The sequence below is a fragment of the Lissotriton helveticus genome, chromosome 5_1 (assembly GCF_964261635.1).
Source record: "Lissotriton helveticus chromosome 5_1, aLisHel1.1, whole genome shotgun sequence".
Taxonomy (NCBI): Eukaryota; Metazoa; Chordata; class Amphibia; order Caudata; family Salamandridae; genus Lissotriton; species Lissotriton helveticus.
In genome coordinates, this window is record NC_136065.1 from 1956669222 (window position 1) to 1956692463 (window position 23242).

The window sequence follows — 23242 nt, forward strand, 5'->3', positions numbered from 1 at the left end:
GTACACAGTACTCTACAGCACACTGCACTCTACAGCACACTGCACTCTACAGCACACTGCACTCTACAGCACACTGCACTCTACAGCACACTGCACTCTACAGCACACTGCACTCTACAGCACACTGCACTCTACAGCACACTGCACTCTACAGCACACTGCACTCTACAGCACACTGCATAATTTCCTTTTATGTATTAATGGGAAAAAAGACTCATCTTTTAAAAACGTTTTTGTTTGTTCCAAAAGGGGTCAACCTTTGACTGCAAACATAGTTTCAATACATCTTAGTTCCTGAACTGCAGTCACTGTGCTAAAAAAATTCCACTTGAGTTCGAAAGAGTATAGCTATCCGCAAAACTACGCATGTTTTTCATCAGACTTTTTTTTAAGGATTTGAGCGCCTGACATCAGAGGGCAGTAATTAAACAGGACTGGTAAGTGAGGATTATAATCAAGTGGATAATACTAGTCCTCGATGATGAAAAACGATGCTTTCCCAATGGCACAAAATTGCGATAAGCCTGGCATCTGCCTTCAATTACCGGCACCTCTGACAGCTGGTAATTGAGAATTTATGGCATTCTCCTGGACGGGGAGACAGCATACGAGCACACACAGCTCAAGAAAACTACAGAGTCGTGAATGCGTGAACGGACCCTGACATCTGGTAATTGGGAATTTATGGCATTCTCATGCGCGTGTTAGCACAGAATATGCAGGAAGTGGAGAGAGCAAAATTCCTAGGGCCTATTGCGTGAAGCCTTACAAAAACACAGCAGTGAGAGGACCAATTGCCATGCAGATGGCACACAACACCACGAAAAATTCTCACGCAGTGAGGAATTTTTACTTCACTATTCTGAGCCCCTTAACAATACGGCTCGGAGCTCCGCCCCACTTCTGACGAAGTGGTGACGTAGGCCGAGCCCTAAAAACAGCTTGAAGTGCTCCCTCCTACCTACGTCCACTCTTTGCCAGTGTATGTTACACGCAAATGTAACATGGAAAGGACTGGCAGTTTTAAAGAAAAATGTTTGAAAATACATTTACAGACAGTTTACAGAGAACTTTCTGGAAAATTCAACAATGCAAACGAGTCATAGTTTATGATGTTTTCTGGGAGGGATTAATTTCTAGGCAACACACAATACGTTGCTCACATCTTGCAGTAACACATCTCCTTAAACATGTTAACAAATGCTCAGCTACAAGTGAAAATTATTCCAAGTGAGTCAGATTCCAATGGACACTAGTCCTACCACTCATTGTCCTCTTACCCCCACACATGAAGCTAGAGTACAACCCGACCATACGTAGGAAGCCATAATGTCAAAGATCTACTTGACTACTCTCCTCAAAATGTCCTGCCATAAAAGCTCAACTGCTGTCGTTTCTCAGCACTGAAGGTACTTTGGAGGAACACTTTTAACCGAATCTTATACTAAGAAATTAAGTACTAAAACAATTTGATATAGGCTTTTATGGCAGCTGATGAGAGATCCTAAAACATCTCTACCAAGCGGCCATGTACTGTAGATGTTGATCAAATGACTTAGCTAGAGCAATAAATCTGCTCTGGGCTGATGTCCTCGATTTTATTGCTCCATTGCCAGACAGCGAGGCATCTTTGATGGTCAAACCAGCTGACATTAAATTCTCTGTGGGGAACAATCTCGTTGCGGAAAGTATTGAATTAAGATTGCGTTTCTTGGTTTCAGAAGTCCACTGCCTTCTGTGATATTACTGGACAAAAATCTTAGCATAAAGAGTTCAGTAAATCAATACATCTTTTGTGAATAATCCTGCCATGTCCACTGATGCTCAGATCATGAGACTCTACGCAAGTTCTCTCTCTTCTAGGAAAGGCAGATTCTGATGAAAATACTCATCAGAAATAAAGTCAATTACCGTGTTATATTCTTCATGATCAGGTTCTCCTACTTGCATAGGACTACCCCAGTCTCCAACTCCTAGCCTTTAATACTAGACTGTGAACTATATAAGTTAAAAATTGCAAATAAAATCTGTTCTTGCTACTCCAACGTGGTAACAATTTCTGCTCTCAATTTCTGGAGGAGTTGGAGGAAATGATGCCAGAACAAGGTGCAAAATTCACAATGGGTAGGTGGCACAAAGGTGATAAGAAGATGTTCAAGGTCCTGGTATAAGTTCCTTAAGAAAATCAAACAACCAAATGATATCCCAAGCCTAGAACATCAATGATCGCTTGTTAATAGGACGGAAAGCCTTTACCCACCTAGAAGGTGGCTTGCATCTTTGGGCTTCCAGTGGTATATTCGATCTAAGTGCGAGCTAAAACTCCGAACTACCTCGTTGGGGACTAGAATAAAGATTCCAGACATCCACCAAAGTGTAGTATTATTACCAATGAAGGTTAATTCAAACCATATAGAGGGGACACCATTTTTATACTGTATACTCACCCTCTAATGAGGTGTAGGTGCCTTCTTCATGGCCTGTGAACCTCTCTGCATTAAGAAGTGAAAATAAGCCAAAGATGAAATAAAGCAAAACCAGCCAGTCAGGATGTAGGTCTGGTCACTAGTGTCTTCAAAGGTACATCAGTTGACAATCCCTAATGTGGGGTATTTTCTTGCTTCGTCTCACTAGAGTGTTTTTTGGGAGCCAGAAGGTTGACTTCGTGTCACTGCCTTGAGTGCACCTCCTCTGAGTGCCCCCGGCTAACAGGTGACAATTATGGGATACATTGGTCTCTTCACCTGGTAGGCCGTACAAGGTTTGAATAGATATGGCAAACTCATTATTTATATCTAATGCAGTGGCAAGCATATCTATTATCAACAGATCCAATCAAATGAGGAAGGAAATAGAGGGTTTAGTGGGGTGGCATCTTGAATTGACTAGAGAGATCTAAGCAAGAATTTAACATGGGCAAGTACCACTCGGATACAGCTGGATAAAACCAATTACAAAAGTAGAAACCTCCAAAGTTCCTCAGGGATCTGTCCTGAGTTTCACCCTATTTAATGTGTACGTGACCTCCCTGGCTGAAATCATTAGAGGCTATAGGTTCGACACCATCTCGTATACCGACGACACGCAGTTGATTGTTCCAATTGAGAAGGACATTACATCAACTCAATCAAAATTTAAAAACTGCATGTCTAGCATTGCGATCTGGATGAGGAAGAACTTTCTACAGCTCAACTCCTCTAAAACAGAGATATTGCTGTTCGGAGAGGCCGAAGGAATCTGGTCTCCTGATGTGTGGCCTGCTGAGCTGGGAGAGGCATCCTCCCCTAAAAACTGGGCCAAGAAGTCGGCATCAGGATTGATATTGTTTCCGAAAATCTAAGTTGCTGTATTCTTCTGGGTGGTCTCTGCCCCTGCCTCTCCTCTGCACGTTTCTCTACCTTGTACTTGAGTTTGCCAGCGCCAGGATGCCTGTTGGGTGATAGAGCGCTTTAGAAATGAAATAAATAAATAAATGGAGGAGCAGGTGAAGACACCGTCAGGCACCTGCTTCGGAACAATGGGGATGCTCAGAAAGATCTTTCCCTGGATCCCTCTCTCAGCAAGAATAACCCTTATCCAGTCACTCCTGGTGAGTCGACTTGACTACGGTAATTTGTTGTTTGTTGGAATAAGGGAAGATCTACTATCTAAATACAGGTGGTGCTCTGAGTGGTCTTCAGGTTACTACAGGGGAAAGGCCCTGCTTATCTAAAAAATAAACTCTCCTGTGCCGAGCTATCCAGTTTTAAGAAACTACTAAAGACCTGGCGGTTCTAGGTGATCCTCGCCTAGGAGTACCCATTTCTAGAATCGGCGAGAGATCCCCTCGGGGATGATTCGTTCACGTTCTATAAATGAGTAAATAAAAAATAAAAATGAATACAAAGGGGCCAAACTTCATCACAGCATTCATGCTTCGTTCTGCTGCTATGGCTCTCAGATGATTATGATTAACTGTTCATTTTAGCTTGTGTTTTCTGCACATCACTAAGAATTAGGCATTACCAAATCCAATTGAAATTCACTGCCCCAAACTATTACAATGAGACTTGTGCCAAGATTGAGGGATATGTGAATGAAGGGAAATAATATACTGAGGGGCAGCGTTTAGTGATGATGCTAGTGGAACTTAGTTGTTCATATTTTTTAGCTTCTTCATCAATCTTGTCTTAGAAGCTCTCAAGTTAATGAGCATTTTTACTCCTTAGCAATTCAGAGTGGTTGCAGTAGGTGCCTTGTTCCTGTGCCCCTGGAAATGGCCTGACACTGGTTTTTAGACCAGACTCTCTGGGAGCACAGTATACCTGATAATAAATGTGAGCTATTTATTATCAGAGGCTTAGTAAAGATGGCAGAGAACTAGCAGTTTAGTGAAGCAGAATAGGAGGCCACTTCAGCAGTTTATGCTTAACACCGCATAAAGATCTAAAGCACCTCTGGTTTACAAAATATCGATTTCACAATGCACATATCACTCAATGCAGTGCTCACACCACCATCTTTTCAATCAATCCTTACTACCACGTACAGCACCCCCCTTCAAGAACATTTAGCCTTCTTCGAGCATTCAACAGCACACTTCAACCACCAACACACGTCATCATTTCAATCTCACCTCCAAATGGTCATACGCACACAGTATATGTAGACCGAACCCTACCACTTTCATGAGTACACTTTCATGAGTACAGCAACCAACACATGTCCAAAGCCAAACAAAAGAGTGGCCAAATCAACTACTGTTACACACCACACCAACATATTCCCTATTTACACACAGAGAAAAGCATTGTGAATTTAACAAATCATCACACGAAAGACATGGTAATTGATTTTGCTTTGGTATGTATTTATGGATTTTGCAATAGAAGACAATTACCAATTTTAAAAAATGACATAGTAAGAGCAAAAGTTAAATAGTGATGCATATAAATAAAGACCACTAAGCCGAGCATCAGATCAACACCCCCCAATGAAACCAGAAAAGTCATTTAGACTACCCACATAAGATGCTCTAAGACTAAACTCACTTTACTTCCACAAAAACTATTTCTAACCTTAAGTCAATCAACAAAACATTCTCTATCAAACAATGGTTCGTCAAGTTCAATGGCCTTCCTAGATCAGCACAACATGGTGCCAAGATACAGAATATGCTGCGTGCTATAACAATGGTGACTGGCACTACACACATGTAAAATAACGATCAAAATAACTTCCCTGCATATTAACATAACAGGTTGAAATTGGGATCTCAGTCTAGTTTAAACAGTAGCTTCAGAAATTAAGTCTAGAAACATGCAACCACATTAAACCAGTGAACATGTGCTGGAGAAATTAGGCTTTGTCGACTTTAACCTTGACGTGCCTTGCAGAAAGTTTCTGTTTAAACACGTAATTAAATGCACATACTTTAAATGACAAACTGCGAAATTACAATGAATACTCTGCAAAACATTAGGAACTGTCAATATTAGGTGGTATGTACAAGGAGTACACTTACTTGTTAAAAAGGTGATTATCCACCTTAATCTTGCTGTAGGCTTTAAAGTCATCAGGCATCAACATGACCGGGACAGGAACATTACTCAACTCATTGATCTGAAAGACAAAGCAAAAATACCTTTTAGAATGCTAGTCAACAACTCATTCTACATAATTTCAGACTGCAAGTGTACAGCTCAGAAAGGAAACTTCAGATGAGACTGCATTCAGCTTTAAGTCTCAGTTAAAAATGTTCTCACTGGAAGCACATCACAATAATGTGTGACTTTGTTGCTTTCTTTTTTTTACATTTGTACTAAATGTTAGGTACCTTAAAATGTAAGCGTATTCAATTCAGGATTCGTATGTCTTGAAAACAAATACCATTCCAGTTGATAAGTGATTGTGAAACAACAAAGATACATGTCGACACGGAGGCTAAAGCAACTGAACTCAAACATTTGCTATTTTACTGATGAAAAGCACGCTTATTATTGCTACAATATGGGAAGGAATATTCCCTCTACCATGTTAATGTTATTGATCATCCCTCTCATGCATCCTGTTCCACATTTATATATGTCCGCCCACGTAGTTACTCATGCAGAACCATATATACACATCCAAATATATGCGATTAATTGCAAACCAATTTCATGACAGACAACAATTCAGCCAACATCACAGACCATATGCTCCACTGTATAAAGGACCACTTCCACTGCCTGAAAGGAGCCAAGACGGACTTTCTCCTGAAAGGAGAAACTGAACTTGACATTGCCTTAAACTTACACCCTAGCCTAAAAGCTAACAATCTAGGGATATTTTCCAACTCCAACTCTTACGCACACAATTGTTGAGAATATTAATACCCAACTCTTCTACCTAGTTCATAAAATCCTCCCAACACTCCAAACTGACAGCTGTGTTGTCATGTCTCATCTAGACTATTCTAATAATATGCATGTGTGCATTTAGTATTTGTAGAGCCGGAACCAAGCCAAAGAAACAGCTATGCCTGGTCAAAGGCAAAAAAATTGTTACGAAATTATTCATGAGGTAGCAGAGTTCTGAACCCAGAACGTAGACCCTTTTCTCCCTAAGAAACTTCTTAGGAGATGACAAAAGTTACATAACCAGAGCACAAATACGCCTCTGCAAATGATCACATCAAGCTAAAGTGAACGCCCTCTACTGGCTTCCAGTACAAGCTAAGGTCAACAAGCATTTGCAATGCAATAGGTCTCGCATTAGGAAGGTTTGAGCTATTGGTCTTGTAAATGACAATTTTTTTATTTATGTGTTGGTTTTGAAAATAGCTAAATTAATAGCTTTGTCATTTACAATGCCAATAGTTATAACTTTCGCAAATGTGACACCTATAGCATTTGTAATGCAACATGTTTTGTATTTGTAGCTTAAACTTTTGTAAATAACTTTTGTGAAGATTATGTTCAGTGTATTTAATTGTGACGAAAATCCAAGAACAGAAGTGAAATATTAACATCTTTTTGTGACATTTGTAATAAAGCTTGAAACATTGAGAGAACATATTTGAACCAGTTGTTGTTGAATGGTTGCGCAGATTGATGCTGGGGTGGAGCGGAGTGATGCTGTGGTGATGCAGAGGGGTGCTAAGTGATGCTGGGGTGGTGCTCAGTGATGCTGGGGAGGTGCGGAGTGGTGCTGTGGTGGTGCTGAGTGGTGCTGTGGTGGTGCTGAGTGATGCTGTGGTGGTTCTGAGTGATGCTGTGGTGGTTCTGAGTGATGCTGTGGTGGTTCTGAGTGATGCTGTGGTGGTGCTGAGTGATGCTGTGGTGGTGCTGAGTGATGCTGTGGTGGTGCTGAATGATAATGTGGTGGTGCTGAGTGATAATGTGGTGGTGCTGAGTGATAATGTGGTGGTGCTGAGTGATAATGTGGTGGTGCTGAGTGATAATGTGGTGGTGCTGAGTGATAATGTGGTGGTGCTGAGTGATAATGTGGTGGTGCTGAGTGATAATGTGGTGGTGCTGAGTGGTGCTGTGGTGATGCTGAGTGGTGCTGTGGTGATGCTGAGTGGTGCTCAGTGATGCTGGGGTGGTGCTGAGTGATGCTGTGGTGGTGCTGAGTGGTGCTGAGTGGTGCTGAGTGGTGCTGCTGAGTGATGCTGTGGTGGTGCTGAGTGGTGCTGTGGTGGTGCTGTGGTGGTGCTGTGGTGGTGCTGTGGTGGTGCTGAGTGGTGCTGAGGTGGTGCTGAGTGGTGCTGCTGAGTGATAATGTGGTGGCGCTGAGTGATAATGTGGTAGCGCTGAGTGATGCTGGGGTAGCGCTGAGTGATGCTGGGGTAGCGCTGAGTGATGATGTGGTGATGCAGAGGGCAGAAAGGCAGAAAAAGCGAGTCTAACAGAGGGCAGAAGGGCAGAAAAACAAGGGAAAAACGAGTCTAACAGAGGGCAGAAGGGCACAAAAAGCGAGTCTAACAGAGGGCAGAAAAACAAGGGAAAAACGAGTCTAACAGAGGGCAGAAGGGCACAAAAAACGAGACTAACAGAGGGCATAAGGGCAGAAAACAAGGGAAAAACGAGTCTAAGAGGGCAGAAAGGCACAAAAACGAGTCTAACAGAGGGCAGAAAGGCACAAAAAACGAGTTTACAACCTCTATGCAGACCGAAGTGCCACCATGGTTTGCTTTTACTTTGTCAGCCCAACTTACACCAGTAGGTGGGAGTCGAGCAGCAGGTATCGTCATAGAAGGGCCCCTAAAGACACGAACAATATAAACAAGAACATCGCCGAAAGAAATAATGAAAAGCGGCCGGGAAACGCGCATTCCTTTGTACTATGAAGCAGGTGGTGGGGGAGCAGATCCCTTTGAAGTGAAGCTCACGGCCTCGCGGCCGTGAAAGTGAGAGCAGGGATGTAATTATGGGGGAGGAGAAGTGAGGCAGAGCGCGCACTGCGCACGCTGGGGAAGCAACAGATGCCTGTGGGAGGGAGGCTGATGGCTTTGATGTGGATGAGCTTTCCGCACGAGTGCACCACACGAACTGTCCGAAATCCGCAATGGTTTAAGACCTCAGTTTGCCCATTATACTCTCCAGCGGCCGGGAATGCGCATTCCTTTGTACTGTGTAGCAGAGGGCGGGGGAGCGGATCCCTTTGAAGTGAAGCTCACGGCCGTGAAAGTGAAAGCAGGGATGCAATTAGGGGGGGAGGAGAAGTGAGGCCGAGCGCGCACTGCGCACGCTGGGGAAGTAACATATGCCTGTGGGAGGGAGGCTGATGGCTTTGATGTGGACGAGCTTTCCGCACGAGTGCACCACACGAACTGTCCGAAATCCGCAATGGTTTAAGACCTTGGTTTGCCCACTATACTCTCGTCTATTTATCCCTTGCGGGCTATAATAGTCGAGACCTACAAATCAAGGTTCTGTGCATAGACCACAAAGATTGCTGAGGTAAAGAACTAAATACCTACAGAATAATTGCATATCAACAGAAATGTCTGCTCATGATCTATCTATAAAGAAGATGAAATATGGAGCTAGATCTCTAGGAGTACAGGGCCCCAGACTCTGGAAGAGTCTCAATCCTACCTTTAGATTTGAACCCAACTCCATATTATTCAGTTAACTCTACAAAACTAACCTGTTTAGAGCAGCTTTCTAACTGAACTTCAGACAGATCAAGTGTAGACACTGAAAAATATCAAACAGAAGCATGCACCTATTTTCTAAAGCTCCAGCTTCCCTCCCTTATCACTATCTCCCTCTAGTGCTCTAAATTAAAATGAGCATTTGTTTACGAAATTCAACTTCTCGTAGATCATAAAGCCATTTTGAAAAGTGAATGCAAATTTAGCACACTACGATGGGCAAGAAAGCAAAACAATTAGATGACGCCAAGGTAAGTCCTACTTAGAGGAGCTGTAACAATATCTTGCAACAATGAGGGGGGAAAAAGGCTTCTTTGCTTTAAAAAAAAGGTACAGGGTTGATTTGTGAGGGTGCCATCTTCAGATGTTTGACGTTTGGCTAAGTATCATTCAAAACACGTCAAAAACATTAGCTAGAGCACCTGAAAACGTATTCTTAATCTCTGAAGAGGACACCCTCTCTTTACTCAAAGGTTATATTGACAAGCTGTCCTTTTAGACCTACTTTGAAAAGGATAGCAACATGCAGTGCTTTTAACCTGAGTAAGCTAATGACTGTGAATAAAGAGGGCAATCTAACTGAGTCGTATCTCAATTTTAATTGTATAGAACACATGGTCCTTTGTAAATCAAGGGGTTCTTTGTTTTGGGACAGTTAATTCTTTCTTTCTGCTCTTTTGTCTTTTTACTGGACACAATTCTGGTTTTTCAGTGAGTGGGCAACCGATGATAAACGTGGGCATACTGGTGCCGGTAGCCTCCCTGGTGTTGCGTACGTGAGGTGCCTCACTTATTTTGTGTAAGTGTTCTTCACTCCTATGTTTTGGGGTAGGATATATATTTGCGGATTGACTGATTGCAGTTCATTTTTAAGACATTTGAATTGGGGGTTCTAGGATTGGATTAAACTGGAGATTTTGCCAGAGATTGGCTGGAGGTAGATATATCCCCACGTCAGAAGTCTGTCCTGAGATTAAAAAATAATTTACTCTCTTTAATAGCCAGGCCTTTATTGTATTGATGATTGATGAGTGGAGAGCGGCCTGGTGTGTTTTTCCCTCTAAAGCTCCTTGTTGTGAAGAGGCTGTAGATACAACCTGGACAGCTACACTCCTACTTTCTGTAGCTATTTTCTTCATCTTTTTGCTTTATTATTCATTTGTCACATCACAAGGCTTTGAGCCTAAGCCATTTACATAGGCCCTGCTATTCCTCTTTGCAAAAAAGCCAATCTCGGGTCCAGACGACGCTAGTAGTTTAAGACCTACAGATAGCCTTCCACTTTTGGCAAATTACTGGACAAGATTCTTACCTTGCACCTAAACTAGCATTTCGATAAAGGAAGTCCTCTTGAAGTTTGGCAGTCAGGCGCATGCCCTCTTAATTGCATGGAAAGCACCATATTTGTAGTCGTAGACAAGTGCTAGGACTAGGAATCTGCAGCAGTTTTAGAGCTTCTAAACTCCTTAGTTGCATACAGAACTGCTTGCTATTCTGGTGCAAGTGACACTGAAACAATCTGCTTTATCAAACTCAACCACAGTTTTTGTGGTTGTTCAGTGCTCACAGATTTTTGAAATTCTCCAATGATTCTCTTCATGTTTAGATGTAGAGGTCCATGCCATTTAGTAACATGAACTCCAAGCTGCCTAGTCATTGACTCCAAACTTCACTGCTGGGTACCCTAAGATCAACTTCCTCCCTCTGCATGTCACCCATCTCTCAGCAGCCCTTTGGTGTGCGTTGGCATCCTCTGCAACGGCTGTGAATGACAAATTAACCTAACTGACTGTATGCATAACCAGTCTGACTGCATGCAAAGTCTGACTGACTGCATGCAAAGTCTGGCTGACTGTAGCAGAGTGCAACCAAGTACTGTCCAATCCAAGCAGCGATAGTTGGGGGGCATGGGAACTGTACCTGAGGGCTTTAGGTTATGTTAACTCTATTCATGGTTTTGTTACCAAATATTCATGTTGCTTAGGGAAAATACAGTACAGAATATTTAAGACAACCCACTAGCTACTGAATAAAGAGACTGCAGAACTTGAAATGATGTAATTCTGTCTGTAATCTAGAAAATTATGTATGGAAAGCTAGCCACCTTGAATGGTAGAATTTGTAGTTGAAAGTCTGAAGCTGATGTAAAATGACTGGCAGTGATGAAATGTCCTAGTCAGAAGCAATTTTATAGATTGGTAGAGTGCTCGATGTTGTTTAACTTTTATTTCTCATCAGCATACTAAAGTAAATCTTTTCCACATGTGAGACCACATGCCAGAACAGTTTAAATACTTTGTATTCACATGGATTGTGCTGTATTCGACAGATACTGAAGTAGTGGGGGACTTTAGAATTTGCAGAGCACCTGGTCATAACTATGGTTACCTGCTGCTATTGCCTATGGGTCTGAACGTGTGCCTCCAGGGTCTGCAGGTTTAACTGTCCAATGCATATGCATCTCCTGGAGTTGGGGTTGCACCACTTCCAAAAATGGATGATGCATGGTGTGCTGGCCCAGACAGCTAGAATGGGGAAGATGAGAAAACAAAGTTGAATTTGGTCATCGGAGATTCTTGCACTTTCGTTCTGAATCCCTTGCCCAGATGAGAACTCAGAGTTTAGAGAATAAACTCATAACTGAAGTGCTATGCCGGATATTGTGGAAACCCAAGGTTGAGAAATCCATGGAAGCAAACAGAAGCAAAATAGGCTGATAAAGAAATAACCCTGACAGACTGTGGTCTCGTTGATTTTCAAGCAGCCCTGGAAATATAGACCCTTCTAGAGAACTGAATTTGTGTATGCAAGACACATGGTAAAATACTGTTAAAAATAACTATAACTTGATTGACAATTTTCCATACCATGAATCGAAGAATACTAGAAACAAATACAGTATTTACGTAAGAACAACTACATTCAGCCTTTGAACTACAACCTGCACTACTCCATCGGAATGCTACACTAATACCTCTTTCGTAATCTGGGAAAGAATCTAGCATAATCAAACATTGCTATCAAAACCTCCTGATTTTCATTGCACATTTTGTTTAGTGACATCTGCCTCTATCCAAAGAGGGATGAGTCTCATTTGGAAAAACCGTTAATAACAGGACAGAACAACTTAAAGGTATCTTTTTATTCTTGTTCTATGGGGCATATTCACTGGTACCCCTTCAAAGTATGTTTGATAGATGATGTCTTTAGGATTTCTATCAGGTGTATACAACACCAGGAAGCAGGGTTTTCAATATTCTGTAAATGCATCCTTACACAAGAAAAGGTGACATGCTAAAGAGGGGTTTTGTAACTTAACAGCCCTAAATGAAACCTACACTGGCTCATATGATATGCCTTTTATGCACCTTTACATGAAAAAAGCAACAGATTTTGGTATCTTACACGTGCCAGAGGTGGCTTGGATTACTTGGAAATTCATGGGTTGCTTGGATTACTTGGAAATTCATGGGTTGCAAGTTAACAACATGATCTGCTCTTATCATTAACCATCACTATCAGCGTGACTAATATGCTATTTTGGGTTTTAATGAGATGGTAATTAAGGTATCTATTGTGTGAATTTGGATTTTTGTAGTGCAATCTGAGCAGTACAGAATATAGTAAATTATGTAAAGAAAAGTATTACATTATGTTCCTATCCCTTGGCAAGGTCACACAGGTTTAGAATGTGGAGCACCATAATTCCACCCGATATTTCTGCACAATGCACATCGTAGATAGAGAAATGCAGCTGAACGGAGTATGCTATTAAAAACAGTATGTGCCTTGCTTAATGCAAGAATAATTAAACCATAGCCGATTCGCCCATTAACTCCTATTATCTTTAAGACTTATTTTGCTGTCCTTGAGCCATGTTCCAGTTGTCAAGAATTACTCATGTTACAAACTCTATGACTGAAGCATTATTTTTCTTAATCCCTAATTGTGGTTCCTACCTTCTGATGTCTGTTCTTAACACGCATCTTAGAATATTCACAGAGATTCTAATCATCTGTTTTGGCATGCAAATACCAGGGTTAATCCATCCAGGTCAGCCTGTCTTTATACGTGTGAGGTAAGCAGGATATAACGAAAATATTAGCTTAAGCATTGTAGACAACTTCAAAAAGATTGGCACTACTATCCATGGATGCCAGAAAGGCATTAGACCAAGTAAAGTGGATGTTCATAGATTTCAGCATGTGATTCAGGGTGGTGTATGGAACTGAACTGCCGAATATCCAACCCACTTTCAATTAGCAGACTGAGTAGAGTAGGGTACCAGATTTCACCATTATTATTAGGCCTTCTTACGGAGACTTTAACATAGTTTCTCAGCATTAATCCTTACCTACGCATTGAAAAGTATGTGGCTATGTCCTGCTGCCTCCTACAAACCCTGATTTCAAAAGCTCAACTGCAGTTTCATTTCCTAAATTATCTAATAATTTGGCTATTTTATACGCTTTGTGTTAAAACCAATATGAATTTTTAAAGCTTTAAGTAGAAATAGCACCAAAAGCACAAAATGACAATGAAAACAGTTGCAGCAGACCAGGAGCTAACTGCAATTTGAGGCTGACCATGATGGAATGAAGGTCAGATATACCAATCAGGTTTGTCCTAGTCAAAGACTGCCTTTTGCCTCCTAAGCAACCACAGGTTTACATTTCTAAAGTTCTCCAGAACCTCCAGGGATGTCCTTGGAGGCTTACAAGGTGTCAGGCAGAGGCTAACAGTAGGGTCCAGTTCCCACTGGTCAGCTGGGTGCTTCCATTAAAAGTCCTCTTGTGGCTTGATGCCGCCCTTTAGCTTACAAAAGGGGTAGGCCAACTGGCGTTTGGAGTCTACTACTTTGCCCTGGCACAAGGGCACGGACAGCAGGTACAGTCCTATTCTGACTTTCCGCATGTAAAGAAAGTTCTGAAGAGGGTGTCTGGAGATGCCCCACACGAGCTACTGAGTGCGGTAATTCCAGGCCCCTCCCCAACCAATGGGGTGAGGTACAACAATGTTGAGTCAATTATTATAACACCTTATTTGTGTGTCCTCCCTTCATCTGGTTATTTTACAACCATCACTTTGTCTACAGGTAGAGTTGACAGCTGTTGTGGAAGACATCTTCCACAACCTCTGGTGATGTGCAACCTGCCCAATACATCTCCATGCCTCGCACTGGATTCTTCCAATACTTTAAACTATAGGTATCACCTTTGCTATAAGCTCTTCAAACATCACATTCCACTCCATTGAGATAGGTTGTTTCGCAGACCTCTATTTTCCTCTCTTTGTAACTCTATGCTTTCCGCTCTTCCCCATTTAACCATCTCATTAAACCAGTCTGACGCTGCTGGTACAAGTGCTTATACATAACCAGCCATCTATTGGAGCAGGTGAGGACATCAGTAATATTACTTTTAATTTATAATGCACCATACCAGCCATGCTAGAAGACGTAGTGACTTTAGCCATATCTAATAAGCATGACATTGATAAAGGATTTTTTAAATAAAAAATAATTGCCACGGTATTTAGGTGAAAATGCAGTTTCCATCAGTTGTACTATGTTGTGGTAGGTTAAGCTAAGCAACAATAAAAAATAATCCTCATATAGCTAGGTCACAGAGACTATTTGTGATCCTTTGTAAACCATGGAATTAACTGAACGTAAATCAAGTTGAGAAAAATCTTAATGAATCCAAATTCATTGAAATCTTTTGGCAACACTGCTTATGATCCTGGATGGCCTAACAGAGAGTATTACTAATTGCTTTGTGGAACTAAGCAAAACAATGTATTTTAATTACTTTTTTTAGTACAATGGCATAGGGCCATGTCTTATCGTACAAAGCAACATCAGTGTGACTGTATGCATCAAAGTATGCATCAAAGTAATGAGAATTGAGACTAATTCTTAAGAGCAGCATATAAAGATGATCTCACAGAAAATCATCAGTTGAGACCACAACATCAGCATTATAGTGATTCATTTTCCCAACCATCAAGTGAAAATAGTTATGTTCTTATTCCTTGAAACTTGGCTCCAAAGTCCTCAAAAAAATTAAGATTTTCTTCATCCTTATAGAATCTTTTGGGAAGAATTGACCATTTTGTGCACTTTATGGATCATCTGGGGCTGAAACGTAATAGAAGTAAAACTTATGCCATGAAGGTAGGCAGAAGCTCTAGTACAATGCGCAATATCTATGTAGAGCTAAAAGTAATCCCTCTAACTCCTACATTTACCTATTTGGGCATAAGGGGAATTGGAAAAGCTCCATTAAGTCAAAAAAATTGCAATTTATCAGATCCATTGTGTAATTTGGCAAGGTAAATGGGTTGTAAACCGCCGGGAGAAATGTTAAAGCATTACAATGCAAAATGTACAACTGTTGCCATGTATGGCTCAGAGTTGTGGGGTCATAAGGATCTGGAACCACTTCAGGTGATTGAAAATGCTTTAAAAAAATCTTTTGCCACTCCAGACTAGCTGTTCAAATTTTGTGTGCCACTCTGAACTGGGTACTAAATATCTAACCGACCTGATAAGAATACAGCCAGTCCTTCTTTGGCACAAGATTTGGACCTCGGACCAACTGGAATTTAATCGCTCTTTGGTCAAGGACTGCTGTGACTCCAATCACGTATTAAATATCTATTGGATAAAGTACATTAAGAATTTTATGGTAGATATCAGTCACCCAGAATTTTTTGAACAACCGGATAACCTTTTTATTTAAAACGATCTGCCCCATGGCCTTCCCCTACTCTTTGTATCTTTAGCGCCAAGACGCCGCAGCATTTGTGCACTCTACAAGTATTTCAGTCAGTCAGTCAGTCAGTCACCTATCTCAAACACAAAAGCACTACAACTGCTGAATCATGCACTAAGGAAAAACTGTCTAGGCAAATTGGATTCTTACATGGGTGGCCAGGAAGAATAGCTCCAGCTAATTTTCAGGCTAAGAAGAGATTATGCAAAGGCGAGTGAGTCTTGCCCCTTGGTCAAATGTATTGCTGGTTATCCTCCCATCGGACAGAAAGCAACTCTCATCATTGTAAACACACTGAAACTGATAAACCCCTCAACAACCAAAAAATAAAATATCATTCAAGGAAATAGAGAGAATAAGTTAATTTTAGGTTTAGGTGGCTCTTGTCCGTTTCCATAGCCGAATTACTAACTTCATTCACTCTTGTGTGGAACTTTTTTTTTGTTAACTTCCCCTGGCTGCACGCATTTACGATACTTCTTCTAAAGTTGTTCACACTGTTTAAGTCCCATTCATAGTCAAGATAACATCTCTTCCCACGGAAAAGGCAGACAGCTTCTAACAGTATGTTACAATGCTTGCTTTTAATTATTACTTAGGTGTGTGAAGCAGATGCTTTAGCCTTAGAATGTTTGTGGAATTTCCTATTCATGCCTCAGTATCTTTCTTTACACCTTGTAGACATTATCCAATTTGGTTGTTATGATCAAATTCTAAATATTGTAATATAAACATGGCACAATAAAAAAAAGTTAATATACAAGAGCTATGCTATTTTTACTACTAAACAAGCAGACACAAGTGCAGTTACCCTGCAGACAACAGGGACATGCTTTGAATGGTGCAACAGGTGCTGTAGCACCAGGCCCAAAAGCTGTCAGAACTACTCCAAACACATTATTGTTACATTTGCCTAGTAAAAACACTGTCACAACTGTTGTTATCTTGCAGTTAAAGGGACTTGATTGGAATGGTGCTGTGGCACCAGGGCCAACAGCTCCAAGGACCTCTCTAAACCCAGAATATTGCTAACATTTCGAACTAAACAGACAGTCACAAGTGCAGTTACCTTGCAGACAACAGGGTCAGGATTTAAATGGTGCAGCAGGTGGAGTGATAATGGGACCAAAAGATCTAGGCACCCCACTAAACATCTAATATTGCTATATTTTACTACAATACAGGCAGTCACAAGTGCAGTTCTCTTTCAGGCACTAGGATAATGATTTGAATGGTGCAGCAGGTGCAGTGGCACTGGGTCAAAAATTAGTCAGAACTACTCTAAAAACCTAATATTGCTATACTTTACTAGTAAACAGGCAGTCACAATTGAAGTTACCTTGCAGTTCAAATGGGCGTGATTTAAATGGAGTAACAAGTGCAGCGGCATCGGGACCAAAAGCTCCAGAAGCCCCATGAAACACCTAATATTGCTATATTTTATTCCAAACAGGCAACCGCAAGTGCAGTTACCTTGCAAACAACAGGGACTTGATTCAAATGGTGAAGCAGGTGCAGTGGCACTGGGGCCAATAGCTCTGGGGACCCCAACTAAACCCAGATTATTGCTAAATTTTACTACAAACAAGACAGTCACAAGTGCATTTATCTAGCAGGCAATAGGATCAAGATTTGAACGGTGCAGTAACACAGAACTAAAGACATAGTATTACTATATTTTACTACTAAACAGGCAGTCACAACTGCAGTGATGTAGCTGGCACTAGGGACATGATTTCAATGGTGTTGCAGGTGCAGGGGCACCATTCCCAAAAGTTGTCAGAACTCCTCTTAAGACCACATATTGCTATATTTAACTACTAAATAAGCATCCCCAAGAGCAATTACCTTACAGGTACTAAGGTCATGATTTCATTGGTGCAGCAGGTGGAGCGACACTGGCCCAAAGCTCTAGGAACCCTGCTAAACACAAAATATTCCAATATTTTACTACATAACAGGCAGTCACAAGTGCAGTTGTTACTTTGCAGGCAATATGGTTATGATTTGAATGGCCACTCACTCTCCTTGGCTGTTTGCTCCCGCTGAATCACCGCTGTTTGAAGAGGACTTTCTCTGTTTGCTGCCAGGTGCTGCCTCCCCGAGGACTCCGCTGGTGTGAGCAAGAGCTGCGGTCGGCACGCTCTGTCTAGCGCTCCCAGCTTGAGTCCACAGGGTCAGAGGCAGAGAAAGAACTACCCGCTTAACCTGGGGGACTGCGAGGACCAGCAATCCCTACACTGACCAGCTGGTTCCTCTTCCCCCAGGCGACACGCCCACGGACACGCCCACCGGCGATACGTATATTAACATCATCCACCCTACCGCGACGCGGGACGCGCGCGGGGCGGCGCACGGAGCGAAGCCCGGGCAAAGGGCGGGCCCTCTACGACCCTCAAAGGCCTGACAAGGCCGGGCTGGGCCTACTCCATTAGGTGTCCTGCACGGTAAATACACCTTTCCGGTTAGTGACGATGTCTAAATCGGGAACTGAAGGCCACAAAACTGTTGAAGGGAGCTCAATCTTGGGACCATTGGATAAATTCTTTTCTAAGGCAATTGGCGAACAAGACAGAGATCTGGCTCTGGCTGAGCGCCGCATCGCGCGGCGACAATCCATAGAGCAACTTAAAAACACCAATTTAGATCCTTATCTGACACCTACCCCTGAGCCTCTCCCTTTAAATTTGTCCATGGAAAACGTTGATGGGGACCTAATGAATACAGATAACGTTCCTTTATTGTTTCAATCTTATTTTTCCCCGAAAAATGGCACATCTACTCCATCTCCTTTACAATTGGCTAATAACACAACCACTGCAACTATTGATCTTATTGACCTGGTCACTCAAAACTTGCCAAAGATTGCAGAGTTTGTTCCATCGGACATCATAGTAGTCCCGTCCCCCCTGGTCACACAAAAGTTAACCATGTTTCAACCATTACCCGTCGTATTAAGGCCAGACAAATCCTTACCCGCCATAAATCCATCCAAAAAGAAACAGGCTATCATTCGATCTCCTCCCAAAAAACGACGAAAAAGAGCCCCAGTAAAAAGGTTTCCTAAACCCCACATATCGGCTGAGGATCAATTAACTAAAGAACTGTTACAGATAGTAGAGGGACCATCCATTTTACCACGGGACACACTGACTTCTAGTGTCCCCCCTACAATTAAAGACTTTGTGGATGCAATGGAACACCTTATCAAGGCACTATTAATACCAATCCTCGAGAGAGTGAAGAGAATAGGCACTCAGTTGGACACCTTTTTAGGAACCCAGACTCACAATCAGTCTGGTAAAAGGGCCCAAGAAGCCCCTTCGAGCCTCAAAAATGGTGATAAAACTCAGAGTACTTTAAAAACCTCCATGCCCATAACACAGCCCATTTCTCTGATAGTTGCAGGAAAAACGACTAATAAAGAACAAGAGACCGTGGTTCAAAACTCCAAAAACGATATGACCCCTTCTGATCAACAAAAAACCCAATCGTCAAATCTAATTAATAAGGTGGCATTAAAACAAAATCCAGTTCCCCTCCCAAAAGCACCTCCTAATACTCAGGAGCAAATGCTTCAAATAAACTCCCTTATGGCTTCGGCAAAAATGGGCAATTCCCAGCCCATACTAGAAAAAAATAAATCCGCCATACAATATGAAAAACGTCCACGTGAAAGGTATGCTGACCTACCCCCCGCGGCATCACAAAACGTTATAGTATTAACGGGGGTCTTACCATTACCATTATCTGCTAAAGGAGGTTATGAAAATCACCATAGCCTAAAAAACAAGGTGATTTTCTGGCTCCGTGAGAACAGACCCCTACCTCCCCACATAAATGGCGATATAATAATGGTAAGAAGAACAAATTGGGTCGGAATCCGCCCTAAGGATATTGATGGAGACATTGTAATCGTCACATTTAAAGACCCAAGGGTCATCACCCATATCACAGATTGGTTTTCTGGGTTTAGCAGGGGTCCAATATCGCCTAAACCTCTGGCTTATTTTTACCCTGAATCACTAATGCAGCTTAAGCCACATCAATCAAAAATTTCTTATGATAATTCCTCATTGGCACAGCCTAGAAGACCCTTTTATGATAAATATCCCACCCAGTACCGAGCAAGGGACCAGACATCTTTCCCTTTCACTGATTATAGGCAATTGCCCACACCACGATATAACCCTGTGGGTTATGCTCAACCTTCCCCTTTTATAAATTCGTCCTGGAACTTTCCCTGCCATAACTTTTATGAGCCACTCTATGGTCTTGATGATGTAGAGTGACTCTTTCAAAGCAGAGAAGAAAACCAGGGTAGAATGTATGCTGTAAGATCTTCTGACCACCTCAACGCCACTAAGGAGGATTCGGTTGTTGGGTATGACAAAAACCTATCTATAAACAGAGCTAGTAATAGAGAAAAATCCATTGAAAGGGGTAAAGTTAAAGGTGCATTATGCTTAGGCCAAAAACCCACTAACAATATTTCCTCGTCAGACATGGGGTATAGGAATAAAACTTCCTATTTACACTTCCTCTCTTGGAACCTGGCGGGACTTTCCTCCAAAATTACATTACCAGACTGGATAAGGGTGGTTAATCAGTACTCCATCCTGTGCTTTCAGGAAACTTGGGTGATTTCTCCTATCCATCTACAGGGTTTTCAAACATTTCACTCACCAGCGTCTATGAGTAAACAGGGCAGACACAAAGGGGGACTTTGTATGTATATTAGTGTAGCAGTCGCCCACAGGATCAGAAAAACGTTACTTAGAGACTCATTCCAAGTAATTGTCATGGATATTGCCCCGTCTCTCTTTCTGATAATTGTTCACTTTTACAACAACTTGACCGTGGAACAGTTAGAGAAAGCACTGGACAACATACAACAAGCCGTTTTAACGATCAAAGCTACCTCTGGAGGAGAGTGTGCAATACTTTTCATGGGCGATTTTAATTGTCACATTTGCCCCAACACAACGAGAGATGCCTGTGATATCTAGGAGTCATATGAACTGGACTCTTCCGATGCTAGTTCCAATCATTTACAACACAAAAAATCAGGGGATCTGCTTAATAATTTCGTGACCTCTCTCAATTTACATCTTGCAAATGAGCTTCTTCACATCCCAAGATCTCTTAAAACAACCTTTCATGGCAGAGGAACGAACTCTATCATAGACTTTATATTCTTCTCAAAAAATCATGCTTCATTAATATCAGGCTGGGACACCCTCAACCACCCTCACAGTGACCACTATCCTTTGTCTATATCTGTTGAGTTCAATCAATCAATCAGGAGTTTGTTAAAGCGCGACTACTCACCCGTAAGGGTCTCAAGGCGCTAGGGGTGGGGGGGTTGAGGGGGTGCAGGTTCCATTCCATCAAGGAAGGGGTCTGTCGAAGAGCCATGTTTTGAGGTTTCTTGTGAAGATGGGGAGCGATGTTGTCTGTCTGAGGTGGAGCGGAAGGGCGTTCCATGCTTTGGCCGCGAGGAAGGAGAAGGAGCGGCCTCCTGATCTGGTCTTTCTGGTGCGGGGGACCACAGCGTAGGAAAGCTGGGCTGATCGTAGGGTCCTTTGGGGTGCGTGGAATTTGAGTCGGCTGTTCAGGTATGCTGGTCCGGTGCCGTGGAGGGCCTTGTGTGCGTGGGTGAGCATCTTAAAGGTGATTCTCGCCTCGACGGGGAGCCAGTGGAGTGTGCGCAGGTGCTGGGAGATGTGGCAGTGTTTTGGCAGGTTGAGGACCAGTCTTGCGGCGGCGTTCTGGATGTTCTGTAGCTTGCAGATGAGGTTTTTGTTTATTCCGGCGTAGAGTGCGTTGCCGTAGTCGAGTCTGCTGGTGACCAGGGCGTGAGTGACTGTCTTTCGGTGTTCGAGGGGGATCCATTTGAAGGTCTTACGAAGGAGGCGGAGGGTGTGGAAGCAGGAGGATGAGAAAGAGTTGATCTGGCGGTCCATTTTGAGCTCGGAGTCCAGGATGATTCCCAGGTTGCGTGCGTGGTCTGTAGGGGTTGGAGGGTTTCCGAGGGCGGTGGGCCACCAGGTGTCACTCCAGGCGTCGGGGTTTGGGCCCATGATGAGTACTTCTGTTTTGTTGGTGTTTAGTTGTAGGCAGCTGTTTTTCATCCATTTGGCGACGGCTTCCATGCCTTCTCGAAAGTTGCGTCTGGCGGTGTTGGGCTCGTTGGATAAGGAGAGGATGAGTTTCTCTCTCAATCGACGGATCAAAAAAGCTTAGAGGTAAGATATGATCAACCAATTCAAATTGGAGCTACAAACGGTTACACTGTTAAATGGAATAAAATTAATCCACTGAATCTTCTCAAAAACCTAGTCACCAAGAGGAGGGAGGAGATTCACATCTGTCTTTCTAACAACGATAACCCCAATGACATCTGTAAAGCTTTTATCAAAATTCAGGCCACACTAAAAGTATTATTGACGCGCCAGTTCAAATCCGGTCCTATTGTACACAAAGGGTGGTTTGATAAGAAATGTTCCATGGCCTTAAAATCTCTAAAGAATTTGTTGCGTGTCACTCCCAAACCACTTCCAGAAATTCGACAGGCCAGAACACATTATCGCCTAGCTATTAAAAATAGAAAAAGGGCACTGAAAATGGAAGCATGGCAGAATTTGGTGACAATATCTGAAATTGGGGACCTGTCAGCCTTTTGGAAACTTATCAATACTCCCCTGCCATGGGTAGTATTGCCTGAGAGGTGTTTGGACATGGCAATAACTGGCGAGGCGTGGGCGGCCCATTTTCAAAAACTATATAGCAAACCCACTTGCTCAAATACCTCTATATCAGATTCCATTTTACCACCAATCTTAAATTCGTCTCCTGAGAGTCCTTGTAAAATTGTATTCTCGTATCAGGAGGTTGAATTGGCCATTAGGGAAACACCCCCTGGGAAGGCACCAGGACCGGATGGCATTCCGGCAGATGTGTACAGGGCAGAAATAGAATTTTGGGCCCCCCTATTGACTTCTGTTTTAAACTCCATAAATACTTTTGATCTTTTACCATCATGGGTTGAGGCAATAGTAATACCAATCTTTAAAAAAGGAGATAGGCACTTGCCATCGTGCTATAGACCAATATCCCTGCTTGATACCCTAATGAAAATTGTCGGACGCATCATCCTGAAACGAATAACTAATTGGACAGAAGACAAGAACATACTGTCGAACTTGCAATATGGTTTTCGGTCAGGCAGAGGAACCATAGAACAGACCCTCAATTTACATCTCATCATGTCCAAATACGTCGATACTAAAAAGCGAAGCCTGTACATAACGTACATAGATTTAACTTCAGCATTCGACTGCGT

General features: G+C 42.4%; 1 protein-coding gene across 1 annotated transcript in view; it reads right to left on the bottom strand.

Moving 5' to 3' along the window:
• Positions 1–23242, bottom strand: part of PIP4K2B (phosphatidylinositol-5-phosphate 4-kinase type 2 beta) — a 551068-nt gene that overhangs the window by 318273 nt on the left and 209553 nt on the right. The window contains exon 2 of the mRNA XM_078645621.1: positions 5504–5601. Within this exon, the coding sequence (XP_078501747.1) occupies positions 5504–5601 (98 nt within the window). The remainder of the gene's footprint in view (positions 1–5503; positions 5602–23242) is intronic.